Genomic DNA, 21,585 nt, shown 5'->3' on the forward strand with positions numbered 1-21,585 from the left:
ACTTCCTTCCTCACTTGTGCAGCATGACCACAAGGTCTCGGTTGTGAAGCTGCTGGGGTCCAAAGCTCAAGGCAAATCTCCGGGCCAGGTCCCTCATCTCGATGAAGGCTGGCAGTTCTGTCAGGCCCTGAGGGCCCTGCTCCTGCATCAGTTCTGTGTAAAGCTGTGTCCAGGAGACAAGGGAGTTCTAGAAAAGTGTAACTCTCTTCTCTACTCAAGACTCCACAAGGCTTGGGGTGTGGAGTGCCATCTTCTATCTTTCCTCCCTAGATACATCCACATCCTGACCCCCTACAGCAGAGCATCTCCACCCTGCTGAGAGTTTTTAAAAATGTGCTCTTGGGAATCACACATAGTCTCACCATACCATTGAGCACCATCCTCAGCATTTTAGCTCTACAGTGATGAATAAAAATCTCGCTGATCAGGCTGGTGAAATGTAAAGCAGGTAAAGGTGCTTGCTACCAAGCCTGACAACATGAATTCAATCCCTAGAACCCACATAGTAGAAGGAGAAAACCAATTTCCACACTTTCCTCTGATTTCCACACTTATACAACAGTACATGCTTCCTTCCCACTCCAGCAACACACACAAAAGAAATAATTTTTAAAAAATTAAATGTCTGTCATAAATGAAGGAGGTTGTAAAAAAGAAAAAAAGTCTAAAAAGTAATCAAGAATTCCCTAGAAGCTGGAGAGCTGGCTCAGTGGCTAAGAGCATTTGCTCTCTTCCAGAGCACCTGGATTCAATCCTCAGCACCCACATGGTGGCTCACAACCATCTATAATTCCAGTCCCAGGGATTGGATCTGACTCCCGATTCTGGCTCCATAGGCACATGATGCACAGACATGCATGCAGGTAGAACACCTACTTAAATAAAAATAAACAATAAAAAAATTTTAAATTCTCTATTACTTTAATATTGGTGTTAATAACTGATTTCTATGGGGCCTGAGGAAGGGGAAACTGCCTGGTCAGTTAGATTGGGGTCTGTGGTGATTTAAATAAGAATGGCCCCCATAGGCTCTGAATGCTTAGTTACCAAGGATTAGAAAAATTAGGAGGTGTGGTCTTGCTAGCGGAATAGACAGATTAAAAGGATTAGTAGGTGTAGCCTTGCTGGAGAAAGTGTGTCACTGGAGTTGGCTCTGAGGTTTCAAAGGCCAAGCGAAGACCAGAGTTACTCTCCCTCTTTCTGCCCTAAGAATCAGAAGGTAGCTCTTAGCTACTGCTCCAGTGACTGCCGACATGCCATCATGCTCTCTGCCGTGATGATAAAGGACTAAAACCTCTGAAACTGGAATCAAGGCCCCAATTAAAAGTATTTGTAAGAGTTGCCTTGGTCATGGTTTCTCTTTACAGCAATAAAACAATGACTAAGACAGGGTCTATGAGGTGTGAAGAAACCTGTTACAAGAAGTGAGTCAAGAAAGTTTCTCTTCTTAAAGATCTTGCAGCAGCATCTCTGAGATGCTGGGACTAGATAATGAGGTGGAAATCTAGGAAAAGTATGCTACAATTGTAAGGTATCTAGACAAGATCACCTGCTTTAGGCTCAGGAGCAGGATCCGAGAGCACTGACACCGGTCAATTTGTCTTGCTCGAGTTAATGTTTCCTTGATAATATCACCATAGTCTTCATAGAACTGAGGGAGAGGAAGTGAAGAAGGTAACATTAACCACCGGGAAAAATCTCCTTGGTTTCTTCCTTCACATCCTTAATCATAACCCCTTCCCAAAGAGACTAAGGTAGAAAAACAGTTATGTGAACACAAATAACTCATCTCTAATAGTATAGTGTCCAAAAGAAACCACTTACTGAAAAAACCTCAGGGCAGGAATTGGTTGAACCCAACTGTTGGAGAAAAGTTACTGGGTGCACCAGTACCACCCTCAGACACCAATGGAGCCTGCACATCCCTCCCCTCAGTCTAGAGTTCTGTACAAGAGCTCCTGTGCTGCTCATTGCTTTGCCCTTAGGACCTGGCATGTCTGGTGTATAGCAGGTGCTCAGTAAATAGAGAGGGATACAATGGCAGGCTGAAGAAATGGAGCTAGCTATCCCATAGGTTATCCTGGAGGCCTGACTCTCCCCACTATTTTCTTTCTTGAATATCCCATCCTGTAGATTAGGTTTAAAGCAGGGAAAACAGATTTCTCAATTGAAAAAATAAGGTATTTCCCAGCCAATAGCCTTTTCTATTTAAGTATTCACCCCCCCCCATACTCTTTTCTTTGTCCTTTTTTCTAAACTCCTACTGCTGTTCTCTCCTACTTCTCTTTTAAGCCCGATTCTCTCAGACTGTCCTCAACCCTTGACTGACTTCCTTTCTTAGATGCTGCAGTGTTTGAAGCCAGGGCTATGTTCAACTTGTCTTTCATGTCGGGGGATCTGATTACCTTGTTGTAGTGTTTGAAAACGTCTGAGGCTGCATCTAACTCCAGTACCCCATAGAGCAGCAGCTTGCAAAAGCCAGCAAGTAGGCGGCGCCGCTGGTGCAGAAGCTCTATCTGGACATGATCCTCCTGAGACTGACCTGCCCAGCAAAAAAAGAACCAGTCACAGGCTTAGGCCTCCTGCCCAAGATACTGTAGCCAGGCTCAGCCCAACCCCTTCCTAAGCTCCGGGCCTAGAGTTCATGTACCATTGCCCAGTTCTCCAGGCTGGAGAAAGACGTGATCCATGAGGAAACTGGCTAGTTCTGACTGGAGAGTAGCTTCCGGAAAAAAGACAAGGGGCCTAAGGAAATCCCGTCCCCCTACAATCATCTGAGGACTGAAGATGAGAAGCAAGTCACTCAATAAGACAAAAGCCTGTTGGGAAGGAAAAAGGATAATTACAAAAATCAGAATACTTACAAAGACTATATGATTCCATAGCTCATTTCTCTGGAGAACAGTCTCCTCAAACTGCAGGACACACATGCTTACCTGCTCCTGGATCTCTGGGTCTACATCTGAGAGGCAGCTCTGGCAAAGTTCACAGAAGGCTACCATTCTTTTCTTCAGACTCATCAGCTGCCTCTGTAAAGAGAGCAGCTTGCTTCAAAGAAGAATGAAGGTTTAGGCTCCTCCATTCCCACTTTCCTCCTCAAACCTACACTTACATGGGAAGTAGACTCTGAAACGTGCGTTACTGTCCAGAGAATGGAAAAATATACAATACTCAAGGCCGGCAAAATCACCTGTAAACACAAAATGTCAGAAAAATGGGGTTTGAGTCAAATCAGGGGGCTAGAGAGCAAGAGTGAGGAAGTGTCAGCACTGTCACACACACAATCAGTAAAGAAGAGAGAAGCTGGAGTGTAGTAGCACACACCTTTAATCCCAGCACTCAGGAGGCAGAGACAGGAGTATCTCTGTGAGTCTGAGGCCAGCCTGGTCAACAAAGCAAATTCTAAGACAGGGCTACATAGAGATACCCTGTCACAAACAAACAAACAATAACAAACCTCATCCCGATAAAGAAAAGAGAAGATAGACCAGGGAAACAGAATTCCTTTCTGATGGAAAAGAAGGGATTATTTTGGACGATGTCCAGAGGCTTCTAGCCTAGGCAAAAATGTCACATCTTTTTGGTTTATTCAGTCTCCTAGAATTCCTCAACATTCTCCTTGGCTCCTAGGAATACCAAGAAGATTGCTCCTATTTCCAGGCACTGTTCAGAGAAGAACAAAATAACCCACCCAACCTTCCTCCCTAGTCCACTGCACACCCCAGGACTGGGGCTGCCCAGGCAAGGTAGCCTCCAAGACACAGGTTCTGAGAGTCATCTGCCCTGCCTCTGTGTATCCAGCCCATCACCTGCCTGGTGAGGAACTTCTCCCGTGTCCACAGCCTTCTGGATGAGTCGAGAACATGGTTCAGAGATCTCCCAGCGAGTCAGGTCATGAGCACTGTAAGGAGATACATGTTATGCCGGGACACATTCAAGGCAATCAACTCCATCAATACTAGAAGAAAGGGAAGGGGCAGGAGAGCTGCTCACTTGTAAAATGCAGAGAGACGTTTCAGAGTGGCTGTCAGACTGTATACCTCATCCTCATCCGGGAAGGACGACTGAGGAACAAAGAAGCTCACAGCAAGAGTTTCTCAAGAACTCATCATTAATCCTGGCCCTCTCTTACCCTCCTTGGGGTGCCCTGCTATTTAGTACCACCTGCATTAGGTCATCAAGCTCCTGCTGGAATCTATCAGTCAGAAGATCCACTAGTTGGCTTCGGGCAAAGTCTACTCTGCTGAAGAAGGTGAACTCCGGCTTACAGAGCAGATAGAGGCCGCGTGCTGCAGCCTCAAGCACCTCAGGTTCTACATGCTTCACCACCACCTCCTGGAGTTGTTGCAGAAGCAGCTCCAAGTGCTAAAAGGGAGACAAGGTATGGCGGATTATAAGCTGAAGAGTGACATAGAAGGATGAAAGTAGTGATGTTTAGGGATAAGAATAGAAGGATGGATGGATGGATGGATGGATAGGTAGTAGGTAGGCAGGTAGGTAGACAGATATAAACAGATAAGAGATGGATAGATAGATTAGATAGATAGACAGACAGACAGACAGAAAATGGGCCTATAGATTCTTTCTGAACCCAGGGCCTTGCAGAAACAAACCAACCAACGAAAAACCCTTAACATAAGCAGGGGAATGGCAAGGTCTAGAAAATGAGCTGCCTCCTCACCTTCTCTAAGCGCTGAGTGCAGTAAATGCTGAGGTCAAAGTAACTGAGCAGGCGGAGCAGGGGAGCAACATTCTCTGCATCTGCTGAGAACTGTAGTGGAGAGAGTGTCATGTTAATTAAGAGACAAGAGGCAAATCCTTCCCCCATCCTGCCTTGGGGTTGGTCCCTCAACCACTTAGACTCTAGGCTATACAAGATGCTCTTACCTTGGCTAGGAGCTGGGGCAAGACGGGGATGAGGTGCTCAGCCAGCTTCATCTTGTCATAAGCTTGAAGCTTGCGTTCTTTGGCAGTCAGACCCTGAGATTAGTCATTAGGGGTGGGAAACTGTGAAGAAACACTGGGTACAGAGGGTAGGTATATCTGCACACACTTCTGTTCCATGAACTTCTCCGAATGAGGAGGAAAAACTCAGCATATCCTTCAGATGTCTTTTATATGGAGATGGGAGTCTTAGAAGGAAAAGAGGAAGGCCGGGGCCCTAACACAGAATGTAGAGGTGAAGACGGCCAATAGCCATCTGGTTCCAATACTACTGACCAATTACAACCCATCACTCAGGCCCACCTTCTTCCCTGTGATGCGCCCCACTGGTGGGTGACCCTCCGCAGCTTGCCGGGCACTGGACACAAGGATTTCTATCAGCATTCTCTCCTGCATATCACCCAGATCTGGGATAAAAAGAGGATCAAAAGTAAAACCACAGATTTGCCATCCTCCATCTCCACATTCCCTCCCCAGGACACCTCTGCCGATTTTTCCAAGTCAGGCAAAAAACAAAACAAAACAAAACAAAATAAAACCCCAAACCTCTCAGTTTCACACTAGAAGGTTCAAAATACTCAACCCCAGCTACCATTCAGCACGCACTCTGGTCCTTCTGCAGAAGCAGGCTTATCAGACTCTCCCAGTCCTTCAGGTAAGACGCTGCACAGTCCCACAAGCTATCTACCAAGTAAGCAGCATGGTTGTGATGCTGTGAAAGAAGGTTCCCAGTAAGTTATCCACTGATGCCACATCAAACTACTCTAGCAAGTGGCTGTTGGTAAGCAGGGCCCTCCTACCCACTGCCCCTCCTGTCCTCTCCTTATAGGCATCACATCCCCTTCCTACATTACCTCACTCTCCATAAAGAAGGACAGTAAAAGGCAGATGAAAGTCCTCTGGGCTTGTGGACTCCGGCGTCGCTCACTGCTACCCACTGATTTTGCCTCACACTCAGGATAGAAGATCCTGGTAGGATGGATACATAGAAAGAACATAGCATGGGAGGAAGGGACAACAAGAGAGACTTCAAGAATTTTGCTAAGTCCCTAGGTAGAGCAGAGAGGTGAGAGAGAGAAAGTGTGTGTGTGTGTGTGTGTGTGTGTGTGTGTGTGTGAGAGAGAGAGAGAGAGAGAGAGAGAGAGAGAGACAGACAGACAGACAGACAGACAGACAGACAGACAGACAGAGGATAGTATGACAAACACACACCACTTACTTCCAGTACACAAACTCCCCTGCAGAAGAGGCCATGGCACGATTAGAAATGTACACAATGGAGTAGATTTTCTCACAGTCTGCACTGGTCAGCACTCCCTCCATGTTCCTGCAAGAAAAAGGAGTAAGGTGTGTGTGTGTGTGTGTGTGTGTGTGTGTGTGTGTGTGTGAATGATAGTCCTCTCATATAGTCAGGGGTAGACCAAAACAAGGCAACACCTACATGGACATGACTCACAGAAAATGTTTAAGTGAAGAGTGGGGGAGTTAAAGATAGGGAAGTACCCTTCCACCCTACAACTCAGGAATGCCCTCTGTCTTCCAATCTGCACACTGACAGGCAGGGAACAAAACTCTGGAGGGGCCTGTTTGAGGGTACAAAGGCAAGTCTGTGAGGCTGCCTCCCCATTTCCCACAACTCACTTCAGGATAAGGGTCAGCAACTTGATGGCCTCCACTGCTACTTCACACTCTCTGTCCATGACCATGGAAACCATCCGGTCCTGTGCAAAGAGCATTATCCAATCTCTCACTGCACCCATTCCAAAACATCACAGTCTCCTGAAATCTGAAGCTCCTACCTAACACAGAGGGAGCAGGAGCTATATCCAGAATAGCTATCAGTCTGCCAGAGAAGCTAGGTGGAAAGACCTAAGGTGGGGAAATGGGAACCATAACAATGAGCCAAACCTGGGAATGTTGTCCTCATCTTACCTTGAAGCGGTTGGTAAAGAGTTCCATGCGTGTGCTCAGCTCCTGGTTGCTATACAGCCCTTCCAGAGCCTTCACACACTTTAGGCGGACGTCCTTGTGCTGTTGAGGAAGGGGACAGAAAGAAGAAGGGAAACATGACTGACCAAAAATCCCAACAGAGCCTCCATGTGCCCCTCACTGTTCTTCATTCTGGACATGGGTGATCTCTACACCAAGGACTCTCAGGATGTAAGAAACAGTCAAGAGCTGATTTCTCAATGAAAACGCAAAAGGCTCCTATGAGCACTAGATGATTATGATGAAAAGAATCCCTTTGGCTGGCACTCTGGCACTTGTGTTACCATCACCAATTTGCTGTTTCATAGGGAATACCTTCTTCCTCCATGACTTCTAAGGTTTCAAAGGTATTCAGACTTCTGAATGCTTTTCTCATTTCTGCTTTATCCTACCTTCCTCAGCACTGCAGTAATCTCAAGGTTCAATGCCTTGATGGGGAGATCACTGTGAAATGATCTCACTATATGAATGTTTGAGGAGCAGACCAAGAAAAGCTGAAGTGTTCAGGACAGGTTAGAAGAAGCAGGTAACAGGGAGGAGGGTGATTTAACCTGACCTTATCATGCAGGGTCCAGCCAATGTATTTTAAGTAGCTGTCATTAAGAAAGGAGGTACTATAGCTTTGCATCCAACACCCAATCTCCTCGATGCAGATAGCACGAATCTCAGGAAGGATGTCCCTAGACAGAGAGACAAACTCACAAATTATCTTCTCTCAAATGTTACTTTTTGGCCTACCACACAGCACTCTCAATGAAGTTATGTTTGTGAAAAAACACCAAGTACTAGGCCTTTCATTTCCACATTCCAACCTAAACACATGAAATACATGAAATTAAATGCTTCTTTCTACAAACAGCATAAGAGATAATTTAACCTTGTACAACTACATCCCCATACTCCTTTAAAAGCCAATTCTGAAAGTTCACTTAAGTGTTGGCTAAAATGTACCATTTTTCAATTCCATTTCAAGAAATGATTCAAGTTCTGGAGAATCACAAGTTGAAATATAGACAAAAGTGAGACACTACTACAAATACTCCAATTCTAAAACAGGTAAAATTTAATTCTATCAGTTCTTCAAACACTATGAAACCACAGGCTAAGCTAGAAAAAGTCTTGCTGAGCCAGATATGAAGGAAAACCACCTGTCAGGTCTCTGCCCTTGTGCGCTCAAGTCTCCAACTCTACAAAGACAGAAGCAGGGCCAGGACTTGGGGAAGGTCAAGAGGAGGAAAATACTAAGTAATATCTTTATCTCTGACCTTCCTTCCCAGAAGAACTCACAAGAGCCTTTTCAGAGTGGGATAAACCAGACCTTAACAAATTCATTTTATCTGTCAGTTTTCACTCCAGCTGAAATAGTCCTGGAACTAACTAAAAAAACTGAGCACTGGAAAGGACCTTGTCATTTCCCATGCTATCATGAAGGACAGTAGCTTCAGTAAGAGCCCATAACTGACTCACCTGTACCGATGGACAAAAACACCTCTGAAGATGGCATTCATCATCCCCTCTATCTCCTCTTGATTTTCTTGGAACTGGATGAAGGAACAAGGTCAGTCTATCCCTCTTGTACCTCAATAACATAACATCACAGATACAGAAAAATCTAACATCTACCCACTTCCTGTTTAGTGAAGGACATATTGTGAACGCTCAAGTATCCTATAGTCCCTTCTAATTACAAAAGAAGCAGTGTAGTCTAATACCTCAAGGTTGCTTTGTGTTTGATAGAAAATAATGTCCCTGAGGACCGGAGAGGTGGTTCAGCAGTTAAGAGTACATAATGCTTTTCCTTTTAAAAAAAAAATAATTTATCTTTATTTTACGTTCAATACTGTTTTGTCTGCATGTCTAGATGTGTGAGGGTGTCAGATCTCAGAGTTACAGATAGTTGTTAGCTGCCATGTGGGTGCTGGGAATTGAACCCTGGTCCTCCAGAAGAGCAGTCAGTGCGCTTAACCACTGAGCCATCACTCCAGCCCCCCATACTGCTTTTCCAAAGCACCCAAGGTCAGTTCCCAGCACCCATATCACATGGCTCAAAATTACCTGTAACTTCAGCTCCAGAAGACCTGACATCCTCTTCATAAATAACAAATCTTTTAAAAAAATGTCCCTTCTGATTGGGGTTATTCTATTCATACCTGACAGTTTTGTTTTTGACTACTATTAATTGGGGAAATGAAATTTTTTTTAAATGTATTGAATGTATTCATTTGAGGGGGAAGCATATATACATATATATGTATGTATATATATACATATATATGTACACACACACACACACACACACACACACACACACACACACACACACACACATATATATATATGCCAGTCTCAGAAGTCAGTTCTCTTTCCACCATGTGAGTGTTAGGTATGAACTTAGGCTTTCAAACAAGTGTTTTTACCCACTGAGTGATCTGACCAGCCTCAAAATGAAATTTTAATAAGTGCATTTTGATAAAAGTATAACCAATAAAAAGAGATGAAAGAAATTGGATAAGTAATTTTCAACTGGACAATTCTGTTTCCCAAATGTGGCTGTGCAAGAGATCCTGCAAACTTCTACAACTGGTTTGATTCCTGAGTGTTAGAGCCTGGCTTTTATCTGCCTTTTGTGACTGCTACCTTCTGTGTCTGGCTGGTACCTTCTGTTTGAAGCATGAAAATCTTATCTGAGTGCTTCCTAAAGGTTCAAAGCCTATGCAAAACTTGGTTGTGGAAGGACTCAGCAAACTGAGATGTCCTGCAGCTGGGAATTTGCTCTGGCATTTGTCTCTTTGGGGAGCTTAGATAAGAGGTTTTGGTATATAAAATTGACTTGCTAAAAGGTGTAACTGAGTAACAATAAAAAAAAAAATTCCAAGGCTATAGGAAGTCAGTTCACCCGAGGCTGAGCAGCAAAAGGCTATAAAATTCATCCTAGAGTGTCTCTGTTTCTTTTTTCCAAGGACCAGTGTGAACCCAACACCCAACACAGCACCCAAAGGATATCTGGCAATGTCTGAATCCCCTCCTCCCAAGGTTCAGGTATCATTGCAGAAGAGCCAGAAGTGGTAGATGAATACAGGGAAACAGTATCCTGTGGACACAGCAGTGCTGCATATGAATTCAGTGATTCTGACAGCATGCACAAGCCCCTTACAAGCTCAAGGGAGGCCAAATCCCAGCATGGAAAAGGGAGATTTACATGAAGTCCTACCCCTAGCCTAGAAGCTACTAGAAACTGATAGCTAGTGGTAAAGGGAGAGTCAGTTTCCTTTGAGAGTGTTGCCCCTGGTAAGCAAATTGTACTCCGATGGAAGGCCACACACCCAAGATTATATTGGTAGTACAAACTGGACTTAATGAAAAAGAAAAATAGAGGACAAAGTTGAATGTATAGAGTAGTGGGGTGGAGGAGTTGGGGAGGGGTGAATATGATCAAAACCCACTGTATAAAATTCTCAAAAAATAAGACTATTTTTAAATCAATATTTTTTAAAGTTTTGGTTGTCAGACTGGACTGGATATCAAAGCATTATTGGAATCTAGTAGACAGAGGCAAGGGAACAGTGCTAACAACATACACAGCCAGGACAGTTTCCCAGCGTCAATAACGCCATGGCTGAGAAACCCTTGACTAAATGAACTACATACTGGGTAAGTAGAATTATAAGAAGAAAACATTTTTGAATCAACTAATCCCATTTCTTCAATACGTCAATATATTGGGGGAAATCTAAGGAAGCAGACACTCTGTGTAAGATTAAAAGAGAAAGTCAAGTGTTAGTGCATACCTCTAATTCTAGCACAGGGAGCCAGGAGTTTGAGGCCAGCCTAGCCTACATAAACAAGACCCTATCCCAAGGAAGAGAATATTAAAAGAGGCTCCAGAAACACCATCATCAAATATCCTTACTTAAGTCCTGAATGGGGAATTTTAAGTCTGGATTAATTAGAAAGGACTTTGGGGGACAGGAAAAAAATGGTATTGAGTAACAAAGACATGTTACTTTTAAGAGGGTATACTTAAACCTTTAGAGCTGAAGAACTACTATGTCCATAACTTACTATAAGCTATCAAAACAGATAAGCTAATGAAATATTGTTTATGGAATGCACTGTATATATAGTATTCATTACAATCATGTTCTATAACATCTTAAGTTTTTCACATTTAAAAGATAATCAGTACCAAATTTTACAGATATCTATAAAAGGGAAACTGAGAAAAGACCACTGGTGACAAGATGTACTTGTTTGGAGAGAAATTTTGAAAAAACGGGACTAAAATCTAGGTACTGTCCCATTCAGTGGAAAATCAAGGAAGTAAGGAAATACTATAAAGTAAATAAAGTATATTACAGAAAAAGTGGACTAAAGGGTTGATACACATTAACAAATGAACAGAAGAAAACAGTATGATAGGGAGACTAAAATGGGAGAATAGTTCAGAAAATAAAAACAAAGACTCACACTAGTACAGCTCTCCCATTTCATAGAGAATATATACCAAAACTTTCAAGCAATGCTTAAACTACAGACAGTATCAAAACCATCCATACAGGTTGAATATATCTTTATATAAAATTCTTGGGACAAGTGGCGTTACAGATTTTACAGTTTTTGGATTCTGGAATATTTATATAGACTTTACTCATTGGAAACACAACTTCCAAATCCAAATCTGAAATACACTCCAAAATGAAAAAAATTTCTAAGTGTCATATTGGTGCTTAAGAAGTTTTGCAGAACATTTTAGAATTTACATTTTTGGATTAAGGATGTTCAAAATTTATTATGTGTTTCTATGTGTGTGTACACCTATGAGAAACTAGTTTGTAAATCACATAGAGAAACAAAAATAATGTTGGAATAATGTTATGTGAACTTTGGTCTCTTTCTCTTACCCCCCCCCTCAAAATAGTCATACTGTACTTTGGGGTTCTTTTTTGTTTTTGAGACAAGGCCTCATTATTTAGCCTGGCTGGCTTGGAGCTCACAGAGATCCTCCTGCCTCTGCCTCCTGAGTGCTAAGATTAAAGGCATGTGCTACCATGGCCAGCTACTTTGGAAATTTTTGAACCTTTGTTGACTGTGGGAAACTGAAACCACAGAAAACTCATCTGCAGATCTAATGTGGGTCTATGACACATTATTATCTATCATAATTTAAAATCCTAGACACATCTATTAGTATATGTAGGCCTTTAATATCATCCTGACAATGAAAAACAGCACATGAAAATGGAGTAACACAAAGTTTTGCTTCTCAGGCTGATACAGCTCAGTGACAGTGCCTACTTGGCAGATCTAAGGCCTTGGATTCAATTCTCAGTGCCATAGCAAAACAGAACAAGTGAAAAGTAAGACAGACAGATGCATACTGTAGCAATTATTTCCTTCTCTTCTGGCATAGCAGAGAAGCAATTTTTTTTATGAGAACTGAGAAAATCATCAATAGATACAGTTAGATATGGTTATGTCCTACCAACCTCAAGGTGGAAGAGAGTCACTAGCAAGGAGTAGAAGACAGATATAGCAGTGTTTGAGTCAAACACTGCTACTGGAAGTTGAATCAGTCTAAAAGATTTTCCCAAGGCTTATGTCTGCCAAAGGTATTATAGTTTAAAAATGCCTCCCCAAAAGATGTATATGTGTATGTGTGTATGTGTATGTGCGTATGTGCGTGTGTGTGTGTGTGTGTGTGTGTGTGTGTGTGTATGTGTGTGTAAGTTACCTGCTGATAAACTTTTAAGAGATGACTGTATCCTAAAGGTTCTAACTTCATCAATGGATTAATCCACAGATGAGTTCATAGCTAAATGGACTTATGAGGAGATAAGACTTAGCTGGATGATGTAGGTCACTGGGGTCATGTCTTTGAAGGAAATAGCTTGTCCCCAGACCCTTCTGTCCCCTCACTGCTTCTATGAGTAGCCCTGCTCCAACATAACCTCTAGGCTTTAATAGTCAGCTTCACCACAGGCACAAAGTCATGGAACCACCTGAACATTGACTGAAACCTCTGAAACTATGAGCCAGGATAAAACCTTCCCTCTCTGAACTGTTCCTCTCAGGTATCTGTCAGAGTGATGAAAAGCCTACCAAAAGGAAAACAAAACAAACTTACTGTGTGGCTGGGTAGCCAATTCAATCATTATCTTATTTAAATTGATTAGAAGGTAGAATTGCCTCTTTAATTATTTTTAATTTTTTTACATTTTTTGTACAATTTTGGTCATATTCTTTCCCTTCTCCCAATTCCTCCCACAAGAATTGACTCTTTTTTTTTTTTTTTTTTTGGTTTTTTGGTTTTTTGGTTTTTTCGAGACAGGGTTTCTCTGTGTAGCTTTGCGCCTTTCCTGGAGCTCACTTGGTAGCCCAGGCTGGCCTCGAACTCACAGAGATCCGCCTGCCTCTGCCTCCCAAGTGCTGGGATTAAAGGCGTGCGCCACCACGCCCGGCTCTAAGGAATACATTTTTTTTCTTTTTTGGTCTTTTTGAGACAGGGTTTCTCTGTGTAGTTTTGGTGCCTGTCCTAGATCTTGTTCTGTAGACCAGGCTGGCCTCGAACTCACAGAGATCTGCCTGTCTCTTCCTCCTGAGTGCTGGGATTAAAGGCGTGTGCCACCACTGCCCAACAAGAATTGACTCTTTTTAAAGAAAAGGAAACTCAAGTTTTAGAAGCTACATAAGGCCCTCTATAACAACTACCAGAATAAAATTTGTATCTAAGGGTGATTGGAAGGTTTGTGCTTTTTCCATTTCCCAATAACTTGGCCTCCCTTATCATTTGTTGTTTTTAAGCACCCCTATGATAACCTGTGCTGTACATTTAACATGAAGTTCAAACTTAACTTGGCATGCCAGTATAACATCTAAACACTGCTGATAATGCTTGCAGACCTATGGAAATGGAATGAAAGGGAAATACAGAAAACTGTAACATTTCTCCAAATTAAACATCTGTGAGTCTATGTCCCAAACCAAGAGGAATACACAATGACTTTCTGATCGGATGAGTTCAGGAAAACTGTTGCCAGTCCCTATTTTTCTTTATCTGAAAGGCTCCTTGAAGCCTGTGCTTACTGAGAAAAGTTATAGAGCTTGATAATGTCTGGGCTGCAGAAGATAAAAGCTGGAAGAGGGGGGAAGGGGCCAGGAACCTTTCTCACCTCTTTTAGTTTCTCCAGCAGACTCTCCAGTCGCTCTGGTGCTCTCCGCTCTGGCCCCTTGCTTCGTTCAGCCTCATACTGACGCTGATTGTTGTCTTTGTGCAGACTCAATTGGAGTGCAACTCTTACCAGAGAAGTCATTAGCTTCATGGCTTTGAGTCAGAGGAAACAAGGAAGCCAGTGTTCAAGTCAGAAGAGAGAGCATGAGTGTAAAAACAAAAGGGAAAAAAAAAAAAAAAGCAGGGTCCTAAGGTTTCCTGTCCTGGAATGGCTCTCTCCTGAAACATCTTTTGGCCTTTTATGCCCCAGTCTATTGTCAGGGGTATGCTCTGAGAAGATAGGAAAACTAGGAATCATTACTGTGGTCTCCCCCTTTCCTATATCCACTAGTGGGCAAGAGAAGGTCGGTCTAGGATACAAGCAACAAGGTACTGAATAACATTGATGCAGGTGGGGAAGAAAACCCAGAACATGGAATAAAAGCTTCCTCCACCTCATTAATCTCAGGAGAGCCCAGAGTTGTGTGAGTGCTCACCAGCCAGGGTACTAGTATGACGGAAGGCGCGGACTTGGGAATCTGAGAGGCCAACAAGCAGGGAGATGAGGTCATCCATAGGAAAGCCATCATAGAGGAGGCTGTACTGGCACTGATAGACCAATGTCTTCACAAACTCACAAAAGCTTCCCTGAAACTTCTTCCAGGATGGGCCTGGAGCCATTAGGGGATAGTCCCCTGAATCCTACAAAAGGGTTTATGGGAAGAATAGGAAAATTACTAGGTCTATGAAAGTTCAGGGATTTGAATGTCAAAACCCAATAGCACAGTGAAAATATAACTCTATATACTTCATTGTGGAACATCACCTAATCCCAAAGGCATGCCAGCTAATTTCTGTAAGTCCCTTTTATTTTAAAAAAAGAACTCTTCCTTATAAAAGCTATTTCCCAGAATCAGAAATAAAGGGGCAATGAGCCTTGTGTTTTGAATTCAGACTAAGAAGAGCAAGATGATCCTGACTGGCTTCCTTCACCTCATTAAACTGTTCTGTTAGGTGCTGGATGATCTCTGAGTTGGACATCATCTTGAACATCTCAGGAGTTACAGTGCCTGGAAATTGAAGGAGATAAGACATAAAAAGAAAACAGTTTAGACACAGATACATTCCAGGATGAACTAGAGGAAATATTGAGAAGAGCTTAAGGAGCAATCAGACAACTTGAATCCACCCTACTCATGAGCCTGTCACCATTCATTTGTACATATGCTATGAAATAACTTCTGAAAAAAGTAATTATGTAATTGTGAAAATGAATTATGTAGTGAAAAACTATGGTTTAAAAAAATTCCCCCAAACAGAGAAAAAAAGACAAGACTAGGCCAGATGATGAAATCTTATAAAAACAAGTTGATGCTCCCTGGCACAATAAACTAAGCCTCGGCATGTGGAGTTTTGGGGCTCCACACCATCAGACAGAAAACATAGTGGCTGAGAAATAAGAGTAATAGACTATCTCATCTATAAAGACTAAAAGGCACTCAGTGTTTTGTGCACACCTGCAATTCCAGCACTCCAGAGGCTGAGGAAAAATATAGGTGAAATGGTTGATAAATAGAAACAAGTAATAGATTGCCTCATATACAAAGACTAAAAGCACTTGATGTCATGTGCATACTTGTAATCCCAGTACTCAGAAGATTGAGTGAGGCAGGAGGATTGCTTCAGGATCAAGGCCAGTCTGGGATATATAGTGAAGCCCCATCTCAGAAAAAATAAAATGAAAAAGCCTCCAAGGTATGTATGATAGTCCGGTTTTAAATCTGTGTCTATCATTATCATGGCCAAAGCAAGATTCTTTTCCACCAAAAGGTTGTGACTCAAAATCAACATAGTTCCCTACTAAATTACTTCCAATACTTACACATAAAAAGTGTAGTTAAGTAAGCTAGCTCTCGTCTTACCTTCTTAGACAATTTCAACTGTACTCATAAGCAGAAGGAAAGTTTTAAACCTGACGGGTAGGGATCAGGAAGAGGTAGGCAAGTTTCCTCACTTTTACATCCACAGGATCGGATGAAAAAATTAACGAGCTCCAAGAATCCTGCATTTTCATCTTGCTTGTAGTTTTCTAGCCACTCATCCACCAAAGACTAGGAAAAAAGTATGGATGATTTTAGCTGGGCGGTGGTGGCGCACGCCTTTAATCCCAGCACTCGGGGAGGCAGAGGTAGGCGGATCTCTGTGAGTTCGAGGCCAGCCTGGACTACCAAGTGAGTCCCAGGAAAGGCGCAAAGCTACACAGAGAAACCCTGTCTCGAAAAACCAAAAAAAAAAAAAAGTATGGATGATTTCAATTCCAACAATATGACAGAACAGATTGTCTTATTTGATCTTCCCAATTGAAATATGCAGATTTCTTACTAAAAATTACAAACCTCTTTTAAACATATTGCTGAATTAGAATGGAAGGTAGAACCCGACATAGGTCAAAAATGAGAAAGCAGCAATTCTGGAAGTAGGAAGTTGACTTTTGGTAGAAGGGTTTCATTCACTAAACAAAATAGCTATATGGAATGCACAGCATTGGAAACAGAGCCTAAGATAATCATTCCAAGAAAAGCAGTCCAAGAAAAAGCTCCCATATAAGGGTGAATCCTACAGAGCTGTATTCTTTGAAAAAGAATCATTTTCAAATGGGAAATGAATCTACTGGACCATTGGGAACAGCAAGAGAACATATTCTATAGCATAGTTAGAGAGGAAAAGTGAATCTCTCTAAAAAAAAAATGATAACCATACTTAGCCTTTAGGACCAGACGTATCATCCAGATTCTTACTACCTATTGACCAGAATAATCTGACGTAGAGAATTTAATTAAAAGTGATTCTCAGCTGGGTATGGTAATGAACATTTCTAATTGCAGTATTTGGGAGGTGGAGGCAGAAGGATCCAGAATTCAAGGCCATCCACAGCTTCATGGTGAGTTTGAAGTCAAGTCTGGGCTACATGATACTCTGCCTCAACACAACAACAGCAAAAGTATTCAGAAGCGTTCCCATGTTAGAAACAAATGCTGGTTCCTCTCTTAAAAGCACATCTTTGATCCTGACCCAAAGAGTTCTAACACAGAGAGTTTAGTAGAAAATGACTGGATCATAGCATAGTAAAACATATGAGAAAAGAAGGCATTTAAAGAAGTAATTATGAAACAGACAATAGAATTATAAGCATCCACTTATGAGACTGAAGGTATCACCAATTATAAAATGGTTGTTTCAATATGATTAAAGAAATATACATATAAAAATAGAAAAAATACAGACAAATTTGAAAATGAGTTAACTTGGCAGAAATTTGTGAGAAATACAATAAAATGTACAAGTTTACTGCATGTAGCTCGGCAGTTAAGAGCACTTGCTGCTCTTGCAGTGGGCCTTGGTTTGGTTCCCTGCACCACACAGTGGCTCACAAACACCTGTTAACTCCAGTTCCAGAGGATCTGGTGCCTTCTTCTGGATTTCCAGGGCATTGCACACTCATGGTGCACACACATAAAATAAAAAAAAATTTAATCTAACAAAAACACAAACTTCTCTGGATGGATTACAGGTAACTACACTGGATGCACTACACAGAAGAACAAATGGTGAGCTGAATCACTGAAAGTGTCCAAAATGCAATTCAGAGAGGCTGACAGATGGAAGTCAAAGAAGTATTAAATGGATCAGAGAAGAGACTGAAAAGTTCTAAGATCTAACTGAATTCTATAATATAATAAAAAGAAAAAAGGGCAGTATCTGAAAAGAATTTTCCATACTTGTTGAATGACATCAATTCTAAGATCCAGGAAGCTAGTGGATCTCTAGCATAATAAATAAAAAAGAAACTTAACCTTTAAACAACCTGTAAGACATCAGAACACAAAATCAAGAAAATTTTTCAAAATAGTAGAAAAGAATCATTTACAAAGACCACACATTTAACATTTTACAAACTAAAACATTTACAAATAAGAACTATGCAAATATACTGGCCTTGAATCATATGGGATTAATAAATAAAACTTAAAAATCAAATTCCTTAGTTGTATAAACCATATTTCAAAAGCTCAACAATCACACATAGCTAGTGGATACTATACTAGAAGCACTGATATGTAGCACCATTATAAAATTCTGTATTTAAAGTTTTTATTTACCATTGTGTGTGTATATGATGTGTATATGGGTGTGAGCACATCACACATGTGGAGGTCAGATGACAGCTTTCAGGAGCTGGTTCTCTTCCACATTTACATGGCTCTGGGAACTGAACTCAGTTACCAGGCTTAAGTGGCAAGTGCTTTACCCACTAAGCCATCCCACCAGCCCTAAAATACTGTGTTGATCAGTGTTAAATTAATGATATCTGATTTTCAGTAGCATCAGGAAAGGCAAAAAGCAATGGGAATAGTATTTTTAATATGCTAAAGAAAAATATATCATCTCAGGATGCTATACCTAGTCTAGCCAGGGTAGTGGCTCATGCCTGTAACTTCAGCACTTGGGAGGCTAAGGCAGGAGGATTTCTCTGTGTCTGAGACCAGTATGGACTATAGAGTCAATTACAAGCCAGCCTGGGCTAGAATGGGACCCTTAAAAGGTGTTTCTGGGGTGGAGTAGAATACACATTTAATCGCAGCACTTGTGAGGCAGAGGCAGGTATAGCTCTGCAAGTTCCAAGCCAGCCTAATATACATAATTCCAGTCTAGCTAGGCCTACATAGTCATATTCTGTCTCTAAAAAATAATTTATAAGATTCTCTATCTAGTAAAAAGTTTTTAATAAACAAGTACATTTTTATACAAGCAAAATATATAATGCTTTACTAATAAAACCCTCTTAAAGGATAATCTGGAGATAAAAGAGAATGATTTTTTACAGAGTATTTGAGATTCAAGAAGGAATAACAAAAGAAAAAATGTAGGCATATATAAACAAACACTATATAAAATAAGATCTGATTTGCTGAGGAAGGGAAATAGACAAACAATATGACAGTATGTATATTGGAGGAGAGAGCTGTACTTAAATATATTAAGGTCTTTTAGAAGACATCCAAAATGAAGCATGTAAAAGGAGAGAAGACAGAAAAGATAAAGTTGGAGCACAAAACAATGGCAGAAATATATTTAAATATATCAATAATGATAACAAATACAAATTGGTTAAATTTCTGTGGAATACATATTGGCAAAATAAGGAACATTTCTTATTGATGTTAAGAGGAAGAGGAGCAGAGGGGAGACACTTCTTTACCTGCATGTCACATCTGGCAGCTTTCACAGCATCAAAGAGATCATTGGTTGGCGGCACTGATTCCTTCTTGCCATTCCCACTAGGTACTATTCGGGACCGCTTCTTCCGATGTTTTGCCACCTATTAAGTGTAGAAATATTAGGCATACAAAAGCTGTAAGAATGATGCTAACATTTGATTTTATCATTATCATCTTAAGTAGCCTTAAGCTGCCAATTCCACAGTTATGCTTCCACTATTGTTTCAGAACTTAAGTAACTGATTTTTTTTCTTATTGTTGTGAAGTTTGTTATTACTAACCTTTTTTCTTTGTAAAGAATTCAGGCACCTCTCCATCCTAATGTTCTCTTTTCTTCCATTCCATCACCTGAGTCCCTTCCAGATCTTTCTTTGCTGATTCCCCGACTAGGTTCTAAATTAATTAAAACAGACTCACTGGGGCAGCTCTGGGTGGTCGTTTCGCTGCTCTCTTCTTCACATTGCGTCTTGAGCTGTCTTCAAAGTCACTATCTTCATCAGTTGACACAGAGGGACTATCCCTATTAAGAGAGTATGATGTCCCTTGTATCATCCCATTTCTTCCACATAAAGAGTTAACTATAGTTGGGCGGTGGTGGCATGCGCCTTTAATCCCAGCATTCGGAGGCAGAGCCAGGCGGATGTCTGTGAGTTCGAGGCCAGCCTGGTCTATGGAGGGAGATCCAGGACAGGCTCCAAAGCTATACAGAGAAACCCAGTCTCAAAAAAACAACAAAAAAAGAGTTATCTATAATTTCTATTTATCTCTAAATGTGCCACATCTGCATGAGAAAAACGTTAAAATTTTAAGAAATAAAGGGCAAGAAAAATCACTTCAAAACAGTGGAGATAAAAAAATGAGTAACTAAAAGCAGGTGAGATGGCTCAGTGAGTAAGAGCACTTACCACCAAAGGCTGATGACCAGAGTTCAGCTCCTGGAACCCCATGGTGGAAAGAGAAAACTGATTCCTGAAAGCTGCCCTCTGATCTCCATGTATATGTTTGTGGCATGCAAATATGTACATATATACCTAAATAAATTGTACTTATCTTTTTTTAAGAACAAGGAACTGAAACGGGTGAATGAGACAATTTGTATTCACAGGCATATTCAGATTACTACTCTGTGTGCAGAAAAATCAACCTGGCTGAGGAATAACATCACTCATACATAAGTAGATGAGTGTGTACCTAGTTCATCCTTGAAACATAACCTTAGTGATTCAAGTTCATAGCACTGACATAATCTAGTCCTCGATAATAGCACTGGAAGAAACAGAAATGATTCAGAGAAGGCCAATTAAAACAAATGGGATAAAGATAAGGGAATGTGCAGTTATTTTTTTTTCCTGGAAAGATTATAAAAACATGATATGCTATTATAATCTTCACAGAGTGAACACATAAAGCTATAAGGATCATGGGTCTGTTTTAAATATCTCAAACAGAACTATAGGACACTAACTAAAAAAATACCTACAAATTCTCAAGCAACAAATAAAGTACTCTATTTATACAGTGTCTTAGTCCCTCATTCCACTAGCAACTATCATGTGCTAAGTACTGCTACATGTTCAAGATAGGTTTAGGTAGCAAGATGAATTCAAAACTAGACATGTACTCTATTCTTATTTTCAGGGTAGCCCAGGCTGGCCCTTTGAACCTACAATTAAGATGTGCTAGTCTTGAGTGAGGTAACCCAAACCCAGAAAGACAGTCATGGTATGTACTCACTCATAAGTGGATTCTAGATATAAAATAAAGAACAATCAGACCACAACCCATAGAACCATGGAGGCTATATATATAGCATGGAGGTCCCTAGGACGACTGTGGCTTGTAATCAATTTCAGTTTTACTCAATTATTGAAAAAAAAATAGCCAAATGAATGGAAACACATGAACTATGAACCAAAGGCTGAGGGGCCCCCAGCTGGATCAGGCCCTCTGAATAGGTGAGACAGTTGATTGGCTTAATCAGTTTGGGAGGCAACTAGGCAGTGGGACCAAGTCCTGTGCTCATTGCATGAGTTGGCTGTTTCAAACCTGGAGCTTATTCAGGGACACTTGGCTCAGTCTGGGAGGAAGGGACTGGACCTGCCTGGACTGAGTCTACCAGGTTGATCGCAGTCCTCGGGGGAGGACTTGTCCTGGAGGAGGTGGGAA

The 21,585-nt window shown here is 41.3% G+C and overlaps 1 protein-coding gene across 3 annotated transcripts in view; it reads right to left on the bottom strand.

The window, feature by feature from the left end:
* Stag3 (STAG3 cohesin complex component) overlaps positions 1-21,585 on the bottom strand; it is a 31,145-nt gene that overhangs the window by 6,671 nt on the left and 2,889 nt on the right. For all 3 annotated transcript variants that reach the window (XM_042268027.2, XM_016001370.3, XM_076561049.1), the window contains 25 exons: positions 19,837-19,939; positions 19,401-19,520; positions 16,155-16,251; positions 15,134-15,210; positions 14,638-14,842; positions 14,103-14,254; positions 8,401-8,474; positions 7,490-7,613; positions 6,877-6,975; positions 6,586-6,665; positions 6,164-6,271; positions 5,799-5,913; positions 5,551-5,656; positions 5,248-5,351; positions 4,888-4,980; positions 4,682-4,771; positions 4,165-4,365; positions 3,994-4,064; positions 3,814-3,901; positions 3,113-3,190; positions 2,937-3,029; positions 2,651-2,819; positions 2,406-2,542; positions 1,550-1,651; positions 15-163 (listed from right to left, as the gene is read on the bottom strand). In XM_042268027.2, coding sequence (XP_042123961.2) covers positions 15-163; positions 1,550-1,651; positions 2,406-2,542; positions 2,651-2,819; positions 2,937-3,029; positions 3,113-3,190; positions 3,814-3,901; positions 3,994-4,064; positions 4,165-4,365; positions 4,682-4,771; positions 4,888-4,980; positions 5,248-5,351; positions 5,551-5,656; positions 5,799-5,913; positions 6,164-6,271; positions 6,586-6,665; positions 6,877-6,975; positions 7,490-7,613; positions 8,401-8,474; positions 14,103-14,254; positions 14,638-14,842; positions 15,134-15,210; positions 16,155-16,251; positions 19,401-19,520; positions 19,837-19,939 — 2,835 coding nt within the window. The remainder of the gene's footprint in view (positions 1-14; positions 164-1,549; positions 1,652-2,405; positions 2,543-2,650; positions 2,820-2,936; positions 3,030-3,112; positions 3,191-3,813; positions 3,902-3,993; positions 4,065-4,164; positions 4,366-4,681; positions 4,772-4,887; positions 4,981-5,247; positions 5,352-5,550; positions 5,657-5,798; positions 5,914-6,163; positions 6,272-6,585; positions 6,666-6,876; positions 6,976-7,489; positions 7,614-8,400; positions 8,475-14,102; positions 14,255-14,637; positions 14,843-15,133; positions 15,211-16,154; positions 16,252-19,400; positions 19,521-19,836; positions 19,940-21,585) is intronic.

Source organism: Peromyscus maniculatus, chromosome 23 (assembly GCF_049852395.1).
Source record: "Peromyscus maniculatus bairdii isolate BWxNUB_F1_BW_parent chromosome 23, HU_Pman_BW_mat_3.1, whole genome shotgun sequence".
Taxonomy (NCBI): Eukaryota; Metazoa; Chordata; class Mammalia; order Rodentia; family Cricetidae; genus Peromyscus; species Peromyscus maniculatus.